This window comes from Bison bison, unplaced genomic scaffold, assembly GCF_000754665.1.
Source record: "Bison bison bison isolate TAMUID 2011002044 unplaced genomic scaffold, Bison_UMD1.0 scf7180017864310, whole genome shotgun sequence".
Taxonomy (NCBI): Eukaryota; Metazoa; Chordata; class Mammalia; order Artiodactyla; family Bovidae; genus Bison; species Bison bison.
Window position 1 is genome coordinate 772788 of NW_011494882.1, and position 23438 is coordinate 796225.

General features: G+C 36.9%; 1 protein-coding gene across 1 annotated transcript in view; it reads right to left on the bottom strand.

The window, feature by feature from the left end:
- Positions 1 to 23438, bottom strand: part of ARAP2 (ArfGAP with RhoGAP domain, ankyrin repeat and PH domain 2) — a 201877-nt gene that overhangs the window by 44481 nt on the left and 133958 nt on the right. The window contains exons 22-27 of the mRNA XM_010852420.1: positions 22843 to 22948; positions 18978 to 19125; positions 17441 to 17509; positions 14794 to 14868; positions 10904 to 11021; positions 939 to 1067 (exon numbers count right to left, since the gene is read on the bottom strand). Of these exons, the coding sequence (XP_010850722.1) occupies positions 939 to 1067; positions 10904 to 11021; positions 14794 to 14868; positions 17441 to 17509; positions 18978 to 19125; positions 22843 to 22948 (645 nt within the window). The remainder of the gene's footprint in view (positions 1 to 938; positions 1068 to 10903; positions 11022 to 14793; positions 14869 to 17440; positions 17510 to 18977; positions 19126 to 22842; positions 22949 to 23438) is intronic.

Here is a 23438-nt window from a genome sequence, read left to right on the forward strand (position 1 = left end):
ATTCATATGTAGGACACTTACTGGATTTAATAAATATGTGAACTGGAGGCAAGTTACTTAATTTCTTTGAGCTCTTTCCTCATTTGTAAAATTCAAATGATAATATAACTCATGGAGAAATTAAAAAAAGTTTTAAATGAGTTTTGGTATGTAAGGAGCTCAGTTAATAAAATACATGATTAATAAATAGTAATGGTTATTATGAATATGAATTAGAAAAGCTGTGGTAAATTTCATCTAATAAAATTTGAATCCTCTGCTTTCAGAGTTGGTTTATAGACTGTGTGGCAGGAAATCTCTTTCTAATCTGTCAGCTAATGTCAACATAACAGAAAAATCAAAGTTTCAAAATGAAAGTTTTCTGAGATGTCAAACAAGTTCAGAGAGTGTCTTCCATAGTTCCCCCATGTTAGCTAACTTCTGACTTAACCTTACATGTGTACATGTCTTCTCCCAGTTGGATAGCAAATATCATTATTAGAAGTATTTTTTTATATTTGTTTTCCAATATTATGGCAAAATAGGTGAGGATTTTAACAAGCACACAATCTCAGAGCTTGTACTTCTTGAATGCCCAGAGAACTTTCAAATGTAAACATAACTCAGGATGATTCACCATCTATCCAAAAATTAGGAAAACACCCAAGCATGACAATAAAACAAACAAACAAAAACTTAAAAAGAAGAATCATTCCTGCAGAATCTTTACCTTGATACCATCAAAATAACCACCTAATATCACAGTGCTACCCACCGGGAAAGTCTGATCGTGGCACTTGGTCTATATATTCTTCTTTCTATTCTGCAATAACATGTGAGTAGATTCTGCATTTAGCTACCCATTTTTTACATGTTCAAGTAACACCTGTGCCATAATAATTGTCCTTTAACCACTTGAATTTTCAATCATAGTTGGAATGTGAAATAGCAGCACCTACCATTATAGTGTTTAATTGTGTCAATGGTTAAGAATCTCTTCACTACAAGATAAGCAGAGCCAGGTTCAGCTAATGAACTCCATCGAAGCACCTGTTCCAACACATTTTCTGTGTAGTGAAGAGGACGTTCTGCAAAAAAAAAAATAAATAAATTACCAAAAAAATCTTAACTTTTTTTGATTATAAAATTTAAAACGTCCTTTTAAAAAGCTCTGTGCATTACAAGCATGACTGTATCTTATAGTACACAAGAATAGTGCTAGGACTACATACAGGATACCTGGAACAGCATTAATCACATAATAAAATTCACTGTATAAATAAATCTGTACAGGGACATCTGTTTGTTAGTAAACTATAAGGTGTTATTCTTTAGATGGGGCTTCCCTGGTAGCTCAGCTGGTAAAGAATCTGCCTGCAATGCAGGACACCCCGGTTTGATTCCTGAGTTGGGAACATCCCCTGGAGAAGGGATAGGTTATGGGCTCCAGTATTCATGTGCTTCCCTGGTGGCTCTGACGGTAAAGAATCTGCCTGCAATGTGGGAGACCTGGGTTCGATCCCTGGTTGGGAAGATCCCCTGGAGGAAGGCATGGCAACCCACTCAAGTATTCTTGCCTGGAGAATTTCCATGGACAGAGGAGCCTGGCAGGCTACATACAGTACATGGGGTCACAAAAAGTCAGTCACAACTGAGCGACCAAGCACAGCAGAGCATAGCATTCTTTATATAAAAATCTCAGGAAAAAAGTTACCTTTCTATAAAACAAATTAGTGAATTACTCTACTTTTTAATTTAAACAACATTCTAGTTTGCTTATAGAAAAATGCCTGTTTGCACACACAATTAAATATTTGTAAAAGTACTAGTAATTGGCCCAGTACTAAGTATAAATCCTTTGTTTATCCCAACAAGGCTAGCATAATTTCTGATCAACACTAGTGAACAACTTATAGCTGATAATCAACTTATATGAAATTATAAAGTATAACTTCAAAAAGAACAGAATATAATCCTTATCAAACAGTACTGACTAATTTCAGTTTAACTATTAGTGGAAATATCAATCAGAAACATGCAGCAATATTATCCATTAACAGTTCATATAATAGGCTAACAAGCAAAAAGTTGGTCACATCTTTACAATTTCTCCTTGATAAATACTCATCCATATATATTCTGTTTTATGCAGCCATACTTTAAAATATATCACAAGTTCTTAACATAGAGTTAATTAACCAAAAAACCCCATAGGTTTTTAGAATTACAATCAAATTTCATAGCAAAGTTTTTGCTGATCAAAATATGCATGTGTGTGTGCATGCGTGCTCGGTCATGTCTGACTCTTTGCAACCCCATGAACTGTAGCCAGCCAGGATCCTCTGTCCATGGATTTTCCAGGCAAGAATATGGAGTGAGTTGTCATTTCCTATTCCCAACCTCGGGATCAAACCCGAGTCTCCTGCATTGGCAGGTGGCTTCTTTCCCACTAGTGCCACCTGGGGAGCCTGGTCAAAATATGCTAATCACTTAATAAAATCTTGTAACAGAAGCATATGCTGGGGGGGAAAAAAATCAAGTCTTTTCATAGTGTACTGAAAACAGCATAACTGAAATAGCAAGAACATAAACTCTAACGTGAAGATGTTGATGTAAGTTTGCTGGCACCACAGCCTTTATAAGTCAACTCAACTCTTTCATAACCTCCTACTAGGGTTTTTGTTTTTGGTTAAAGTAGTAATGCCAACAACAAAGTCTATGTCAACAGCATCACACTTGTATATTACCCATGTATACATAAAGTCCCAAGTAATAAAAAAGACCAAATGTATCACATTCTCTTTAGTACTGGTCTCCCTTTTATTAGCACAGCATTCTGGAACTTGTTTTTTTCCTTCCAGTGTAAATAACTAGATTTTTTGCTTTCTATTCAGTACAGTGAAATGCAGTTCTGCATTCTGTGCATCTTGGTGTAAGCCTAGGCTTTGTGAGGTGATTGCAAACAACAACAACAAAACACAGAGCAACTAAGTCATACATCTTGGAGACAAACCTATTTCTTATTTATAAATATATCTCTTTCACAAAGCAGAGTGCTGAGTACATAATAGATGTTCAATAATAAATACTTGGAGAATAAAATACCTTACAAATTTCTATGGTAATCCATAAATTAACAGTAAATAATTGTAAATGGATCAGCAGACATATATACTTCTTTGAAAATCAGGGAAAATCTTTTGTGCTACTTTAATCCTGTTTTTTAAAATAAATTTATAAAAGGTTTGGCAAAAATCATGGGACACTACTTGAAAACTCGGGGATGCTACTCACCCTGTTAACAGTTGCCATTTCTAGAATACCAACTCTGTATCAACATACTATGCACTGGCCACCTTACATCAATTACTGTTTTCAACTCTTAAAACACTTTTCATTACAAATTATCATTATTTATATTACATGTTAAAGAACCCAAGAATCAGAGAGATTCATCTACTTGCCTAAAATCAAACAGCTGATTCAAGTGAGGAACAGAGATTTGATTCTCAAATCTATCTGACTTTACAGCCCCAAGCTCCAAATCATAACTATTACATTTGGTTTTATTTTGTACAGATATGTAAACCTCCCCATGATGATTTTCACATATGTAATTTTGGGGAAAAAGTATCAACTCACCAAGATATTTCTGAGGACAAAAGGTAATATATGCAAAGTGAAAAACAATGCCAACTGACACTTTCTCCTTCACTTTCCTATCCTTAGTGAGAAGACAGTAAGTAAATAAGATAGTTTCAACATCCTTTATGTCAAGAAATTTATCATACTGCAGTTGGCTTGGAGGTAGGAATGCTCTTCTTACTGCAAAACTACCTGGATTGAAATAAAAGCTTACTCTCCTTTATTATAAGAATTTGTAATGACACTTCCAAATATTAGAACATTTGTATTAAAGAGGGTCACTATTACCAGTAGATACAACAGTGATACCTTAAAGGTACTCTTAGTTATACTGAAATATATCACAGCAGAGGGAGAAGCAAATATAGATTGGCAAAAATTAGCCAAGTATGTTTTTCACATCAATATTAATTCAAGAGAATGAAAATCCTGAAGATCCAAGTTCCTGCATAAAAATTGAGCTGAAAAATAGGATGAAAAGATAAATACTTATTAGACTGTCAAATGACACAATTATAAAAGAGTTAAGAGACAGGAAAAATGGATTGAGTCATCAAATGTTGTTGGAATATAAATTCCTACAAGTAAACAAGTTTTTGTTAACAGTTACATTTACAACCATCTGTCACGATAAATTACGTAAGTCAGCTGGCATTAGGGTATTACTAGGGGAAAAAAAACAAAAACCCGATTTGTACACTGTTTATCCCTGGAGGAGGGGATGGCAATCCACTTCAGTATTCTTGGCTGGAGAATCACATGGAGAGAGGAACCTGGTGGGCTACAGTCTACAGGGTCATGAAGAGAGGGACATGGCTGTAGTGACTTAGCATGCACCCACTCACACTATCTAGAGCATTAAATTTTTGCTGAAAATTCAGCGTGATCATTTAAGAACGGTGTGGAGGTGGTTCTTTAGCTAGCTAGGTCATGTTCTCAATATTTTAAAATCTTGTCTGTAGAATTAAAACTGGCCAGCCTCATTAAACAGATAACTATTCATTTCCACCTGAGACAATTGGTGTTATCCTTAAATTTCTGGCAGTAACGACATAGGATTTCCAGAGACTTCCTTAATAATTATAATTTTAGTGTCAAATCTAGAGCCATGCAAGTCTCTCAGAGGATGACAGCACCCTGTCAATCAAGAGAAGGACCAGAAAGACTCTGAATAAAAATGAACTGATCTTCCATCTCATGGTAGATACGAGCAGGAAGAGAACATTTTGTTATGATGCTGCTATGTAGAAAGTAGCTACTTCACCAACTTGAGCCTCTCAGTGAGGAAGCCCACTTAAATGAGGCCCCTGAGCAGTTAACTTTTTTCAGCATAGAAGGAGCTAAGGGGTAGAGTGCTACGTTGGTAGGATACCGGTTCATTCTTAAAGTGAAGCATTGAAATACCAGGAGTATGGTAAAAAATGATACCCTCTCCCAAGGTGGGTTTCAGCTTGTCCTGGCACCAGGACCCACTGGTGGCAGTGTGTCAAGAATGCCTGGCATCTTTCAAAGGATGAGACAAAGAAAGGCTTGTTCTCTGTCTAGCACAAGTTTCCAATGTCTCAGACACTCATTTAGAAGGAAATCCTACTTATAAACTAACAGCTTAGAATCTAACTAGCCTTAATATAAATTCTCAAAATATTTTATATGGATTTAACATGATGTATTTTCTCCATGAATCTTGAGTACTACAAAAGCAAAAAAAGAAAAAATAATAATTGTGCTTTGTCAGAATTTTGCTAAGAGTTGTTTACCACCTGCTGTAGCTTGGCTGTTTCCCCACTCCCCCAGTTCACAGGTTGAAGTAATTCCCAATGTGACAGTATTAGATGGAGGGGCTTTGGGAGGTGATTAAATCATGAGGGTGGAGTCCCCCTAAATGGGTTTGTTGTTGTTTAGTTGCTAAGTTGTGTCTTAGCATGTGACCCCATGGACTGTAGCCCACCAGCCTCCTTTGTCCATGGGATTTCCCAGGCAAGAATACTGGAATGTGTTGCCATTTTCTTCTCCAGGGCATCTTCCTGACCCAGGGATTGAACTCGTGTCTGCTGCACTGGCAGGCAGATTCTTTACTGGTGAGCCATGAGGGAAGCCCCAATGGGCTTAATGCTCTTATATAAAAGGAATCCCACAAAGTTCCATTTCATCATGTGAAGATTCAGTGAAAAGATGGCCATCTGTCATCCAAGAAGCAGCCCCTCACCAAGCAACAAGTCTGCTGGCACTCTGGTCTTGGACTTTCTAGCCTCCAGAAATGTAAGAAATAAATTTCTCCTGTGTAATTCTGTTGTGAAGTGAAGTGAAGTGAAATCTCTCAGTCGTGTCCGACTCTGTGTGACCCCATGGACTGTAGCCTGCCAGTGTCCTCCACCCGTGGGATTTTCCAGGCAAGAGTACTGGAGTGGGTTGCCATTTCCTTCTCCAGGGGATCTTCCCAACCCAGGGATCGAACCCAGGCCTACCCACATTGTAGGCAGATACGTTACTGTCTGAGCCACCAGGGAAGATCCCAATTCTGTTATAGCAGGCTAAACAAACTAAGACACCATTTCACCAATGATGGCAATTCTGCTAATGATACATGAGTCACAAATTGACATGCTTATATCAGTCTGAATTTGTAGCTATCATATCTATGATAATTCCATTTATAAACTTAAGAATCTATTTTCATTATCTTCAACCATATAGGAAGGTCAGAGCACTTACATGGGCTTCCCTGGTGGCTCAGATGGTAAAAAATCTCCCTCCCTGGTTTTGATCCCTGGGTCAGGAATAGCCCCTGGAGAAGGGAATGCTACCCACTCTAGTAGAGTCTCTCAAGATAATAAAGGGAACAAACAAAATATCTATTATACAAAGGAGGCATTGGAAATGACTAGGTAGAGAACTATGGTTTTAAAGTTTACAGGCAGTGAAAATAAAATCCAGCGCTTTTGGTTCACTTGCTTATTTATTCATTTACTTATTTATTTTTGGTTGCTTTGGTTACTTGGAGTATTTATATTTACATTAGATAAAGCACCAATTCCTTGCTGACATTCTTCCTATCAACCACAATCTTATGGACTACCAATGCCTTCACTTTTATCTTCTTTTTACATTTCACTTTATCTTCCCTGCATGTTACTAGAAATAAAGCTCTTAATATTTCAGAAGGTCAGGTGGCTCCACAGGTCCCATCTGCTCCAGTAAGTCAACATAATCACAGGTCCCTTTGGTGCTTTCTTAGCTGTGTTCCTCTAAAAGCAGTGAAAATAATCTTAGTTTTCTCTTTGGGAAATTTCAACTTGAATGGTTGACCAAACATTAAGACCATGCCAAATTTGAATTCCTAACTCCATCAGATGTACTCTTTCTTGATGTACATGGGGTGTTCCTTTGATTATATATCTGGACATTTACCAGTCAAAACAGCTTGAAGTCTCCTAGTCTTTTTATAGTTTCATCAACTTTTCTTTAATTAGAAGGAACCAAAAAAAAAAAAAAACAACACCTGACTCCAGTGTTACCATTTGTGATATACTAATTGGCACATGCAAGTTGATAATTAGTCATTTTCAGGATAAGCATCCCTTCATTTTCCCAGAAGAAATTTAAAAAGAGTGTTTCCAGATATAGTGCAATCTCTGTACCAGCTATATATATAATTCCTTCCTATCTTCACCCATTTGGATTATTCCTCTCATTTTGGAGAACAAATGCCCAAAGGCACAGACCTCCAGAACTGAGAGATGGGGCTATCCTTTAACTCAACCCTTGAGAGAAACAAGGGTAGGGAGAGGATGACTACCCCAAATCCATGATTCATTGTTCTGCTGTTGACTTCCTAAAAAATCAACAGCAACAGAAGCATAGAGGAGACCATCAGCTATCTAAGAGCTAAGGAGGCCTTTGAGATCTCCCAGTGGTTGCTCGTCTACAAGCATATTTGTAAACAATGCCACTGTCAACACTGGGCAGCAGGTATCTTTTCAAATCACATTTTTATCTTTTCCAGATATGCACCCATGAGTGGAACTGCGAGATCAGACAGTAATTCTATTCTTAGTTTTTTTGAGGAACCTCCACACTGTTTTCCATAGTGCCTATACCAATTTACATAATCAACAGTATATGAAGGTTCTTTTTTTTCTCCACATCCTCACCAACATTTGCTATTTATAGACTTTTTGATGACAGCCATTTTGACAACTGTGAGATGATATATCACTGTGGTTTTGATTTAGCAATACATTTCCCTGATGATTAGTGATGCTGAGCATCTCTTCATGCACTGGTCAGCCATCTGCATGTTTCCTTTGGAAACATGTCTATTCAGATCTTCTGCCCATTTTTAATTGTTTGTGGATTTTTTTTTTTTTTTGCTATTGATTTGTAGGGGTTATTTAGATATTTTGGCTATTAACCTCTTAACAGATGTATGATTTGCAAATACTTTCTCCCATTCTGTAGGCAGTCTTTTCATTTTTGTTGATGGTTTTCTTTGCTGTATACAAGCTACGAAGTTTAATTCAGTTCAGTCGCTCAGTCGTGTCCAACTTTTTGTGACCACGTGGACCACAGCACACCAGATATCCCTGTCCATCAGCAACTCCCGGAGTTTACCCAAACTCATGTCCATTGAGTCGGTGATGCCATCCAACCATCTCATCCTCTGTCGTGCCCTTCTCCTCCTGCCTTCAATCTTTCCCAGCATCAGGGTCTTTTCAAATGAGTTAGCTCTTCACATCAGGTGGCTGAAGTACTGGAGTTTCAGCTTCAACATCAGTCCTTCCAATGAACACTCAGGACTGATCTCCTTTAGGATGCACTGGTTGGATCTCCTTGAAGTCCAAGGGACTCTCAAAAGGCTTCTCCAACACCACAGTTCAAAAGCATCAATTCTTCAGCACTATTTATTTTTTCTTTTGTTTCTATTGCCTTGGAAGACAGACCCAAAAGATACTGCTACAATTTATGTCAAAGAGTGTTCTGCCTACATTCTAGGAGTGTTAAGGTTTCAGGTCTTACATTTAAGTCTTGAATGAAGACTTAAAAAGAATGAATTTTAAATTTATTTTTGTATACAGTGTAAGAAAATGTTCTAATTTGATTCTTTTACATGTGGCTGTCCAGTTTTTCCAGTACAACTTATTGATGAGACTGTCTTTTCTCTAATAATGAAAAGGTTTTAAATTATTTTAAAATAATATGAACCTATTTGTGATTTACAAAGATAATTTAGGCAGTAGTACTGACAGTTATCTTTTACTCACAAATAAAGCTGGTAACCTACCCACTTCTTGAAACTAAACAACCAAAGTCAAGACTTTAACACTAGTGAACTATACAGTAATACAAAATTATGCTTCACTTATGCAAAAGATTTTAATTGTATGCTGCCGCTAAGTCGCTTCAGTCGTGTCTGACTCCGTGCGACCCCTTAGACGGCAGCCCACCAGGCTCCCCTGTCCCTGGGATTTTCCAGGCAAGAACACTGGAGTGGGTTGCCACTGTATTCTCCAATGCATGAAAGTGAAAAGTGAAAGTGAAGTCGCTCAGTCATGTCTGACTCTTAGCGACCCCACAGACTGCAGCCCACCAGGCTCCTCCGTCCATGGGACCTTCCAGGCAAGAATACTGGAGTGGGGTGCCATTGCCTTCTCCGTTTAATTGTATAGCAACTGTTATTAGGCACTGTTGTCAGAGATAAAAACTGTACTAGAGATAGAAACAGAGTCCCTTGTTCCCGCTAAAGAGCTCTCAAGAAAGACAAAAATAAATCCATGTGATAGGCACCATAAAAAACAAACAAACAAAACCGACAAGACAAAGTGTGATGGAACCCTTAGTCTGGGTTTTAAAGGAGGTAAACAAGGGGGCCAGAAGGGGAGGAATAAAGGCGCACTTGGGCAACATCTTCTTGTGTGTTAGTCAAGCACAAGGTATAGAGGTGATTGTCTTCTATGGTGATTGTCTTCTAAAGAAAGCAAAATGAGAAAAGATGGTAAAAAAGATCAGAGCAGCAGCAGAAACCCACTATTTTGGGATAGACAGATGAAGAAGAATTGACAAACGAGATAAAACAATTCCAGCACTAGGAAGAGAATCAAAGCAGCAATGAAAACAGAGTGAACGCGTTTTGAGTAAAAGGGAATGGTTATTAGCAATAAATGCTACACTGAGAAGCAGCAAAGTAAAGCCAGAAGCAATCCACTAGACTTGGCAGGTGGGGGGCTGCTGGAGTCATTGGGCAAAACACCTTTTATGAGAGGCCAGACTGAGCCTGACTATGGGGAAGACAGTGTGAACTGACACCAAAGGACCATTGTCACTGAATCCTGGCAATGAATATTGGAAAGTAGTGTTTTAAAAAAAATTACATTTTTAAAGAATAGTGCATGATAAAAAGAATAAAGGAATAAAAACATCAAGATGGAATAATGAAAGACAAAGTATTTGATAATCCCATTTCATTCTAACACTGATTATAAGATTCTTAGTAATATGCAATGAGGTATTTTTAATGTTCAATTTTAATTTTTGTATTGAGCTTGCAGGTGGCAAGAGATTTTACTTTTGGCAGTTTGACATCTATACTTGAAAGAGTCCCAAGACCTAAGCAGGTATCAACTAGACAGATGGTCAAGATACAAAGACATTCTGCATCTTTTTTTTTTTTCCCTAGAGGTCTTTAAAACCAAATGGTGTCATAAGAATGTTAGGCTTATTATTCTTGGGGTGGTCAATGCATTTTAAAAGCTCTCTTTATTCTTCTGTACCTGAGATTAAAAGAAATGACAAAATATCTGATCCACTCTACTAAAGATAGATGACAAAGTAAAAAATTAAAAAGGAACCTTCTAGGCTTAAAACAAAATTAGTTTTTAAAATAATAATCTTTTAAATCAGTATCCTTGTTAAATAAGCAGCATACAGGAATAACGTGGAATAAGCTGGATGGTGGTGGTGACATTTAGAATATTGTTACAAATCACATTGCCTGTTCTTAAAAATGAAGCCTTATTTCGTGAGGCAGAAACATACACAACTAATATTTTACACTATAAACTTACAGTCAATAAAACAATCTAATTATTTTAATAATAAAATCATAGGAGGGCAACCTCAAGTAGCACCAACATACATCAATTCATGCACTGAAGTAGAAGGGGAGTCATAACAGGATGTGAAACTTTATAAAAACATAAAATGTTAGTAATGATTTTTCAGAAAAATAGTGTTTCTTCACACTCTAAGGAATTTAAAAATCCCTAGCATAAGAACCACTTACCGAGCTCTTCATTTTCTATGACTTCAAATGTGGCCCAGATATCATCTTTTGTTGGAATTATATTTTTTATTGCTAATATGTCATTAGTTAACTCTTCTGCTTCCATCACAGGAGATATCTGCAAGAGAAGCAAAATTTCTTCAGAATATACGTCAAACGCAGAAGTGGCCTTATGCTAGGGCGGTAACACCTGCCCACCATCTACCACCTAATGATACTATAAGTGTCCTCTTAGTACGTTTAACTAGTTTCTCTAAGCATCTAGGGCAAACAGCTTATTCAGATCTTCTCCATAATGCAATACATTTTCATGTATGTATAAAAAGTGCCCATATAATCGGGAAGAATTTTTTTGTTTTTAACTCAGTGAACAATTAAATAACTCAAAAAGGGAAGATACCTATTCATACTCAGAAAGACCTTCCACAGATATTGGATCCTATGGCCTTGTAGGCAAAAATCTTTTCACTCAGTTCTATAACCAGCAGTCTAAAATGGCTCATTCAGTTTGGGCTCTAAATTATACACAGTTGACTGCGGTCCACCATGCCAAAAAGCCCCAGGTTTAGTGGTGTGTGGTGTGCCCTGCCATGCCAAGTGACAGATGCTGGGACGCCAAAGTCTGCTTTCAGGCCAAGGGCAGAGTCTGCAGAGTCAGCCTGGGGGTCGGCTCTCCGAGAGTCTCAGAGCCTCGGACCACTGCATAAGTACACCACCTTCTTCAGGGACTTTGGGGGTTTCTCATTTGCTTTCTCCCGGTTTTTGTTTTTACCAGTCTTACAGGCATGCTGGCCAAAAGCAAGTTGGTTTTCTCCAATTAGAATTTAGTTACAATGCTAAAAAATAGAACATGATTTAAGCATGAGAATACTGCAGCTGCAACCTTGTTTCCACATTTTCAGTACAAGTATGCACCTATTAAAAATTTCTTAGAAAATGTGCTCATTTCCATTTCTCCTGTCCTTTATTGATCATAAGCATATTGCACATATATAAATAATATAAAACATCTTTCATTAGAGGTAACTCATATAGTCTGTCTTTTGGAGTTCGTGGAATACCTTTGGAATATATTAGGCTTCCCTGGTGGCTCAGATGGTAAAGAATCTGCCTGAAAAGTGGGAGACCTGGGTTCAATTCCTGGGTCAGGAAGATCCCCTGGAGAAGGGAATGGCTACCCACTCCAGTATTCTTGACTGGAGAGAGCCTAGCGTGCTACAGTCCATGGGGTCGCAAAGAGTTGGGACATGACTGAGCGACTAACACTGACTTGGAATATATTAATGATGCAGTGAAGTCCATTATTTGCTGTTTAGAAAAGCTCAGTGTAGTACAACCTTAAAAGGAAAAAAAAATAGCATATGGCAAAAGCAGAGAATTTTAAGGAATAGAAACCTTAGTAGATGAATGACTTCAGTGATGTCACTCATCAGAATAGCTTTACAATTTTTTAAGAAGTATAGCCCTTCCTTACAAAGAAATAAATTACTGAGAAACCAAACTAGTGAAATAGTTGGCAGGGAGTTCCTCAGGTTGACACAGGAATGGAAGATTGGAACTCATTCCCTTGTTCCAGGTGATACCCAAGGCCCCTCTTCAGAACACCTTGAACTCTACAAAACACACTTCGGAATTAATTACTGTAAGTGATACACAAACCGATATAATGAACATCAGACTTGGAACATCATGACTAATGTTGCATCCAGGTCTTAATGTTATTAATTCCCATTTCTACTCGTATGAACGTGAGACATCACTGCTTCACCTACCTCCTTGGGTTGAGGTAATGATTGACTGAAATAAATATAAGAGCTGTGCAAAGTTTTAAGCACTAACTGGATGTTTATTTTTATATAGTTTTTGCTATGTTTTTCAAGAGAATTTAGTTTTTGTAGGTGAAAGTGGACATTCTTTTATATGAATATACTTAAAATACAAATTTTGCTCAATTTTAATAACTTCTGGTATGGCTCTAGGATAAAATGAACTAGTGAAGAGTTTATGGGTAAGTGGAGTTAAGTCATGTGCTTTGACTATCCCTTTCAGCATAAGTGATAGACATATGCTGAGATATCTCTACTACTTCCTCATGTCCCCTATGATCAACATCACATGTTCAGTGTAACAAACAGATGTGGCCAAGGAGTGCAAGGCAGCTTGTGTTAGTTCCACAGCTGAGTAACCAGTGTCAAAGAATCATATGTAATCATTTGTGTGTGTGCATGCTTAGTCGCTCAGTTTGTCTAACCCTTTGCAACCCCATGGGCTGTAATCGCCAGGCTCTTCCGTCCATGGGATTGTCCAGGCAACCATACTAGAATGGATTGTCATTGCTTCCTCTAGGGGATCTTCCTGACCCAGGTATCGAATCTGTATCTTCTGCACTGCAGGTGGATTCTTTACCACTGTGCCAACTGAGAATATCCCCGTATGTAATCATTAAACACATATAAAATAATAATTACAGTGTCTTTGACATAACTAAATTCCAGAAATATTTAATGTTAAGACTCTGTTTTATCTTGCACTTTAAAAAAGCTAAGAAGCTAAAACTGAATTTCTACTGTTAGATGGCAGCATTCTATCCTATGCACAAAGAAAGCAGTCTTACTCTCTTAAGGCTAAGTACAGACTATGGTAACATGAAAAGGATCTTTTAAATTCAAAACAAATGGTTAACTAAAGTTACCAAGGAAGAGAAGAGTTATTTCATATTCCAGTACACTGAAATATTGGAAGCTAAAGTCTAGGATCGGCTTTCCTAGTGGCTCAGCAGTAAAGAATCCACCTGCCAATGCAGGAGATGCAGGTTCAATCCCTGGGTTGGGAAGATTCCCTGGAGAATCTTCCCACTCCAGTATTCTTGGCAGGAGAATCTCAAGGACAGAGGAGGCTGGTGGGCCATGGGTTGCAAAAAGTTGGACACAACTTAGTGACAAAACAACAACAAAGTCTAGGATACAAGAGTGGGAGATTTATATACTAGTTGTTATTTATTAAGCACTTACGTACCATGTGGCGATGGTTTTTCCAGTAATCATGTATGGATGTGAGAGTTGGACTATAAAGAAAGCTGAGCACCAAAGAATTGATGCTTTTGAACTGTGGTGTTGGAGAAGACTCTTGAGAGTCCCTTGGACTGCAAGGAGATCCAACCAGTCCATCCTAAAGGAAATCAGTCCTGAATATTCAATGGAAGGACTGATGCTAAAGCTGAAACTCCACTTTGGCCACCTGATGCCAAGAACTGACTCATTTGAAAAGACCCTGATGCTGGGAAAGATTGAAGGTGGGAGAAGAAGGGGATGACAGAGGATGAGATGGTTGGATGGCATTACCGACTCAATGGACATTAGTCTGAGTGAACTCCAGGAGTTGGTGAGGGACAGGGAGGCCTGATGTGCTGCAGTCCATGAGGTCGCAAAGAGTTGGACACGACTTAGCAACTGAACTGAACTGACTATGTACCATGATATCTGCTAAGTGTTTTATAGGTAGGATATTACCAAGTCCTCAAATTAATGCTATTATATAAATTCTGTAATCTTCCCTCATTAGAAAGGTAAGCAGATAGAGACTCAGATGGGAGTATATCTGTTGCCTCATGTCAAGAAGGTAGGAAGACGAGTAGCAGATGTTAGAGCTCAGGCTGTTCTATAGAACCTATAGAACATCCTAACCACAACTAAAAGAACATAGGGTGGTTTCCAAATGACTAAAACATGGGATTCCCAGAGGATATTGGCAGGAAGAGTCAAACTTGTCATGATTTGAATTGGACATATAAAATAAGATAGAAAAAACAATGGAAAATTCAAGATATGTAGACTAATGCTAACACTTATGATTTTCAACAGTATTCTTTACATTCCATATTTGGGACTCACCCGAATTATAATACTGCAGTCAGGTTCCTTTCTTTCTACATATACTTCAATTAACAAATCTCCAGCCTGGGAAACCTAAAAAGGGCAGATGCGAAGACAGCAAATATAAGTATGTTGCAAGGACATACACAATACTTAGGATGGTTCAAAAGTCCTAGTCATATTTCTAAAAATTTTATAATAAATGAAATGGGATCATTCTCCCTGTTCACAACATAATGATACCCATTTTCTGGATACAGTTAAGGATGTGGTATCTACACAAATGATATAATCAGCAAACACAATCACATACCATTTTTCTTGTCTTTGACTCAAAAGTATAGTGTCCTCACATACCCTTAACTAGCTACAGTAGAAACAGAGATGGTAAGGCCAAAGATTGAAATTTGAAGATAAATTAGGTCAGAGCTGTATTAAAATTACAAACAGAAAATGTATATTTAGCAACAAAAATTAAAAGTGAAGTGACAGAATATAAGAAGATAATAAAGTTTTTACTTAAATTACCTTAGCCAAACATCAAGTGCTAGGTTATTTGGGTCCCTACTACCCCTAAGACTCACTATGTGAAGAAAACACAAGGCAGGCAACACAAAGCGTAAGATGTCACTATGTAGATTGACACAATAATGTGAAGAAGATTAACAAAGAACCAAACAAATCTACGAAAAATATTCTGAGTTGCTTTTTTCAGAAACTCCCTTAAGTAATCACTCAGAAGTCACATCCATCACTCATTTTTAGAAAAAGATCATAATGGAGAAATGATCATTTCAAAGTTAAATTTGCCTCAGAATAAAACCTGCGGAGTAAATTTATGGGGCAAACATTAAAAATGTACTTTGAAGAGCTGTTCATAGTTATTCTGACACTACAGGCTTAGCAAAGCTTATTTCCAATTTTTCTTCCCTATGTTTAGAGCTACATAAAAATGCTAGGGAAGAAAAGATACAGTTGACATTTTTCCTTTCCCCTGTGTTTGTATAAACAACTCTCCGGGAAGGACACATTTTAAAAATTAAAAAAGCAAACACAAAGAATTCATAGAGTGTAGCCAAAAACAAGAATAGCTCAGAAAATCAAACAGGGATAAGACTTAGAGTCTGTCAGAAAACTACTTCAGACAAGTTTTGAATGGACTGGAGAAAAACTCCAGCAAAACAACAGATTTTTTCCAAACTGTTCTACTTTTCTTCCGAATAGCTTTATTTTATAGACAATTCTTTTCTTATTTTAGCAATACTTACTTCTACTTAATTAGAAAGTGTTCAAGACTCATTTCTTTATTGTACTATGAATACAAATGATAAAACTGTAGAATGGTACTCATACTTTATCCAATAACAATACAGATAGTGCTGCCAAAGATTACCCTTAGGCACGCACAGTCTTTTGTTTCATATCTGAAACTCTCTCCAAAAAGCAAGAATCCAAGAGAACCAACTGCTAATGAGCCACATTTTTTTAGTGTTACTGCCACTCCTCTGGAGGCTGCATTAATTACTTTGGGTCAAAATGGAGGAAACAATTTCTTACGGAATTAATGTCACAGTAGTGGGCTTTCCTGGTGGCTCAGATGGTAAAGAATCTGCCTGCAGTGTGGGAGACCTGGGTTCGATCCCTGGGTCGGGAATAATCTCTGGAGGAGGGAATGACTACCCACTTCAGTATTCTTGCCTGGAGGATTCCATGGCCAGTGGAGCCTGGCAGGCTATAGTCCATGGGTTCACAAAGAGTCAGACATGACTGAGTGACTAACACTTTCACTTTTCACTGGTACTAGGGGATCTATGCATTTGAATGAAAGCCTTTCCTCATTTCCCTCATATGGAATGATAGCTCTGAAAACTTCTCTAAATTAGTTGTGTGTATTTCAGGGTTTGATTATTAAGAAAGCATTCACCTGAAATTCTGAGTGTACCTACAAAGAGAATTTATTTGACCCATTTGTCTTATCTACACTGGTACTCTGAATCCACTATAATTGCTAGTTATTAGAAGACAAAGCCAGCCTCAAAAAAGTCCAGTGAATATTCATCAAACAAGGAAAGGTACCCTGGAAAAGCAGTAGTGCAACCTGAACACACAAATTCAATAAGATGCACCCGAGGAAAGTTAGGAAGATCTAGAAAAGTCAACTTAAGAAATAAATTAACATGTTCTGAAGTGCACAATAGAAACAGTCCCACTAGTGCAATCATCCAAGAGTATGCAAAGCAAAAGCATATAAGAAATAACTTATAATTTCAAAAGCATAATAGAAAGAATCATTAGGGAGTCTGAATTTTCTGTTTATTTTAGTATTTATTTTGACTTTAAATGCTTCCTTTGAAATCCACTAGTATTTTCAATAGTGCTTCATAAATGAAAACTGATTTCAGAAAGGACATTGTGATAAGATTGGAACTGACTTTTCCATCTATGTTTTGAAAACATTACATTAGCATACTTTGGCATTTTGTATGTGTCATGCTATAGAATTTCACAACTGTTTTATCTAGGTTTTGTTTTTTCCATTAGTTTTACTTTGCTTCAAACAGGAATTTGAAAATAAACACAACAAATGTTTACTTACAATGAAAGTTTTTGTTTTGTTTTTTGTTTTTAATTTTTTCAAATTGGAGATCTAACTATTACTACTCACTTGAGTGTCTTTCCACTTGGTAATAAAGCTATTCTCTATGTCCATTTGTTTGACTTGGTCTTCTTTAACCTGTTTAAAATATAATTTGGGACATTCTAATAAAATACAAGGAGTGATGGTACTCATCCTCACATAACTTTCTTCAGGAATTTAAAGACTGACATGTTAAAAATAAATGAGAATGGCCATCTTCATCAGCGGGGGCCCACACAGCTAGGGCAGCCAACAAGATAGAGGCTCATAAAGTTCAGAATATCTTATGATGATACCACTTTAGGCTACACATTCCATCAGTGACATCCTCTTTGCTGAAGTGTATTAATAAGCAAAGTGGCTGATGAAGGGTTCAACAGAGTTTATGTACATTGAGAGTAAAGACTTCTTTTATCAGAAATGTTCATTAAGGGCTTATGAAGTTTCCACCATTTGGTTAAAGTTGGACTTAACAAAACTATGTAGATAAACATTTTTACTACTATAACAGTACAAAAACAGAAAATCAAGAGAGCATGCAAAGCCACACATTTTTTTTCCCAAAGTCTTTCATTTCTCAGCATCAGAACTATTGTGAAGACATTGCTATTGATCAAAAACAGTGGACACATAAAGGAAGAGATAAAAAGGAGATCAAGGAGCAAAGAGAATTCAACAATTGTTCATTCCTACATAAATTAAGATATGAAATTTGTTATTTTATTAAAATATACTTTCTTTTCCTTTTTTAAGCAATCTTGTGATGAGTTATTATAAGAATGTATGAACTATAAAAGTTAACTTATTACATTAACCTATTTGATCATCTGGTAAAGACACAATTCTGGAAAACAAGGGGTCTTGTACAAGACTACTTAACAGAATGCCCGGAAAGGTTTAATGACAACATTGAGATGGCAGAAACAGTCAAGCAGTGGAAATGGACCTTTGACCCAGGTCCCCTTCATCCCCCCACCATATTCAAATCCTAGGCTTATTTCCTCTGTTTTTACTCCTTTGAAATAAAAAAATTATCCCTATTCTAAGAGTTTTCTGATAAAACATGAAAATATGAACTTCATAAAATAGCAAATTGAAAAGTCAAATAATTAGAATAGAGATGACTTAATAAAAACCACAGAATATTACTTCAGAATTTTTTTCCAATTCATGCACAACTAAAAAAAAAACTCTAAAATGCTTTCAACTACAAAATTTATCAGCCTGATGTAATTTACTGAATTTGTGAATTTCATAATTTCACACCTCTAAGTAGACATACTTAATGCATACACATACTGAGAAAAAAACATAAAAACACTATAAATAGAAATATTCTGTGCAACAGATACCAGATGGTAAAAAAGCTTTAAAAGCAGCCAAATTTAAATGAATGGCTATAGCTTAAAATGCTAGTTATATCTGAAAAGTGAAGGATCATGTACCTATCTTTATATTTAAATATTCCTAAAGACATGAATAGAGACATCCTAAAATACATATTTTTGTTTGCAAACAATAACATCAAAACTACTTTAACAAGGGCAGGATATAAAATATTTACCTCAAAAATTTCAACATAATTATTAATTAAGTCCTCGATTACATTCACTTCTTCACTAGTTTGTCCCTTAGTTTGAAAGAAACAGGAGGAAAAAACCAAGGCCAAATTGTGGGCACTCATGTGATTGATTTCTGAGCATTTCTGAACCCTGTTAGAGAAAAGCAGTACTTGTTACAACGTATTTCTATGTGAAAATTTCATAAAACTTATGTCTTCATGTTCATTTATCCTCTTTTATTTTTTAAACACAAACATATTGAAAGTCACTGATACTAAAGGTGGAGCGGTGATTTAAAGAAAAATACACAGTTCTTTCTTCCAAGTATCCTTCAGGTTTAAGAACATTAGAAAAGACTACTGTCAAAGATATTACTACGAGTTACAAAGCAGTACTTGCTCATCGCTTTAGAAGAAGGCCCCCCCCTCCCCAATATCCAGACAGTTCTACAGATGGGACAACCTGTAGCTAAGGCATAAAGGTGTGCTTGCAGAAAGGTGTCAAATGACTTGTAGGATGGAAGCATAAATAAAAGAGGGACAGAGGGCAGTAGGTAAGCAGGAAATAAGGCAAGAATGGCAAATTGGGAGATAAAGTAAAGAGTTCCAAACTCAAAGTTCAGGGCAAGTGTTGAATTTCCCAGCACATCCTTATCAGGTGAGAAAATGGTCGAAAGTGTTTGAATGGTTACTCAAAATAAGACACCTCTCAGAAAGCAATCACTTTTTACAATGAACAGACATGAAGAGAGTCAATTCTCCCAATCAGTAGGCTACAACACCAGTTTTACAAAGAACTTTCAAGTATTCACGAATGTTTAAGTCCAAAGTAATTAAGAAAAAAACCATAGCCATCACCCCAATAAAAGGAAATTTACAATGATAAAAATGCAGAACTCTAACTGATGCCCATGGAAATATCAGTTAATTCTATCACTGACTGTAGACATACTGCTGTTAAGTAGCTTCAGTCATGTCCGACTCTGTGCGACCCCATAGATGGCAGCCCACCAGGCTTCCCCGTCCCTGGGATTCTCCAGGCAAGAACATTGGAGTGGGTTGCCATTTCCTTCTCCAATGCATGAAAGTGAAAAGTGAAAGTGAAGTCGCTCAGTCGTGTCTGACTCTTAGCGACTCCATGGACTGCAGCCCACCAGGCTCCTCGGTCCATGGGATTTTCTAGGCCAATAGTACTGGAGTGGGGTGCCATTGCCTTCTCCAGACTGTAGACATAACAGCTGCTCAATTGCCTGTCTAATTACATTTGTGAATTTCTAAAATACATGCTAAAAAAGGGAGATCAACTCTATCTAAGGAATAAAGCAAGACTAGGTAGGTACACCTAACTATAAAGAGCGAAGATTCCAGTAGGTACAAGGAAAATAAGGAAATATGACAGCAATATATATGATAGTGTAAGAAACAATGAAATACCAAATTGCATAGGGGAGACAGAGCAAGCTTGATCATCATGTATGATTTATAAGATGCAAAAGGCATTGCAAGTTAATAGAGGAGGATGTCGTAATTGTGGGCATCCCTCTCAAAACCACTCTGTACTTTTTTTTCATCACACTAGACTGTAAATATTTGGAAATTCTATCTCCAAGTCTGCTTCGGTTACTATTAGAATCTAAACATCTCACAGAGACTTTGTGTTGATCATACTGTGGTGGTGGCGGTTTAGTCTTAAGTTGTGTCCAACTCTTTGTGACCCCATGGACCGTAGCCTGCCAGGCTCCTCTGTCATGAGTTTTCCTAGGTGAGGATACTAGAGTGGGCTGAGGAGTGTGTTGCCATTTCCTTCTGCAGGGGATCTTCCCGACCTGGGGATCGAACATGCCTCTCCTGCTTGGCAGATGGATCCTTTACCACTGAGCCACTAGGAAAGCCCCTAATCACACTGCAGTGTGTAACACAAATATATATAGTGAAGGGAATTAAGTCAATATTAGTCATGGAGGAAGTGATCTGTTATCTAGGACACAGATAGAAGTAAATGCTAAATCAATCTGACTTTATCCACACTGACCTCTCAAACTTTGACGACACTATCAAATATTCTCATCTCTCCTGAGCATTCTCCTCTAACACTTATCACCTCTTCAGTTTCTGTAACTGCCTGAATTACTGGCATAAATATGCCCACTATGTATTTTCCTTTTCTTCTTTTACTTCCCTGCTCCCACACTAGTATCTGCAAGTGTCCCATATTCAGCCAGTTTACTCTCTTCCCACTCAGGTTTTCACATCAGAAGTCCACAAAAATTGTGTCTTAAGTAGGTTTCTCTGCCTCTGTTCTAACCTTTTCCAATCAATCCCAGGACATGGGTTATCATCCTAAAACAGATTGGATCAGTCATTCCTTATCACATAAAGGAATGAAATCCAAATGTTTTTGCACGATGAACAGAGCCTTTCACAGCCTGATGCCAGCCAGCTATAAACCATCTCATCTTCTAGCACACATGTTTCCTGAAAATATCCCTCACTCATGTCTTATACTTAATTTTCTGTCATGCCCAGTTTATCCTTTTAGATCTGAACCATCACCTGGATCTCAACACACAATGATGTATCACTCGATCTTTCCTCTTTAATTTCATGTCGTATGCTAAAATTCTCTGTTTTAAAATCTGTGCTGACAGTGCTGTGTTTTCCTAAAATGTATAAAATGCCCTGCAGCATCCCTGTAAGTCCCCATCCCCACTGTGATGTCTCAGGGTTCCTTGGTGTTATTTGAAAACTGCAGTCTTAAGACTATTTTTTTATTCATGTACTATTAGCAATCATTTCTGTTCGCATGGACTCTTAGTGGGCATTGTATATAGTAGGAACGAAAATAAATATTAGTTAAACAAAGGATAGGAAGCAGCTCATTATCTGAAATTCAAGTATGAATAAAGAAGTTTAAGAATTATATGTAACTCAATGTTTAAAATATTAACTGTCATTGTAGCAGCAGGTGACATATTGAAATTTGTGAAGAAAAAAATCTGTCCCAGTGTCTCTTAGGCATAGAGATAGGACTGTACAGTATATCAACTATATTTGTATGACACAATAAGAAAATCAGATGCATAGTAATGGAGTTTACATGCATGAGAAGTAATGATTGGAAAAGAAAGATAAAGACAAAAGACAAATTGTGGAGATTTAGGAATCTAAACTTCAACTAAGGTATTTTTAGTAGAATTCAGCTTTATAGAAATTTATTCAAGGGAATATTGCATCCATGCAAGAAGCTGCCAACAATATATTCCTTAAGCAGTATTTACACTGATTTAAGTTTCAGTAATGATTCTTGCTCATAGCAAAATAAACTGTTGACTTAAAATGTTATTCCCAAACACCCTGATTTTTCAGATGTCATTTCTCAAGCTACCATTTTATTCCTCCTAGCCTTCCAAATGCAGGGGACCACATGCCCTGACATAGAAAATGGGTTTGACTTTTGAAATTTTCCTTATCTAATCAATAGTCTGACATCAAAATGTTTAAAATTCCTGTTTAAGTACTGGATGTATTTGAGAAGGTGATATACGATTATTTCTAATGCATTTAAGAAATTCTCCAGGGCTATTTATTTGAAATGTATCTTAATTGCATTAAGAGACACCAAACTGATAGTTTATGGGAATTCCATTTTTGAAACCATTCTTAAGATATGGTGAAAGGCATCATTGACTCGATGGACATGATGGACAGGGAGGCCTGGCGTGCTGCGATTCATGGGGTCGCGAAGAGTCGGACACAACTGAGTGACTGAACTGAACTGAACTGAACCACAGTACTTTAAATCAAAAAAAATAATGACTTACTGAGTGTCATATTTGAAATATCTAGAAAAGTTCATGAATCCACCCACCTGTAAAGGTGTTCAATTATAGCTGCCAATGTTGCTCGGTTCACCCCAGGAAGAGTACGTATAAATGCTCCATACTTCTTAATTCTTTCCTTGTCATCTTGGGTATCTAAAGGTTAAACACACACACATGAAACTTTAGGTCTAACTAATCATCTGTATTACCAATTTGCCTTTTATCAGTATTTTAAAACAATATTCACAACTGTATTTCACTGACACAATCAAGTTTCAAAACAGAAAACACTCAAACGTCTCTAATTCTGGAAAAGTATTTGATATTTACACAAACATTCCACAGCTATATGTCACAGCTCTTATATTTTGTAATTAAAAATAAACCACTTTTAAAACCCAGGTCTGTATTTTATCTTAAATGCTACATTCTACTGAACTTCAACTAAAAGGACTATTTTCAAGTAGTAACAAATTAGCCTACAAATTGAAGAGATGAGCCAAAAGTATTTTAACTATAGCTATGGAAAGATCTCACTATTTGTTATTAGAAAATGACATGTCTGATCATTTTTCCCTGTTAGCATCATAAAAATCTTCTCTAAACTTTGAACCATCCCAGAACTATGAACTGTACATTAACC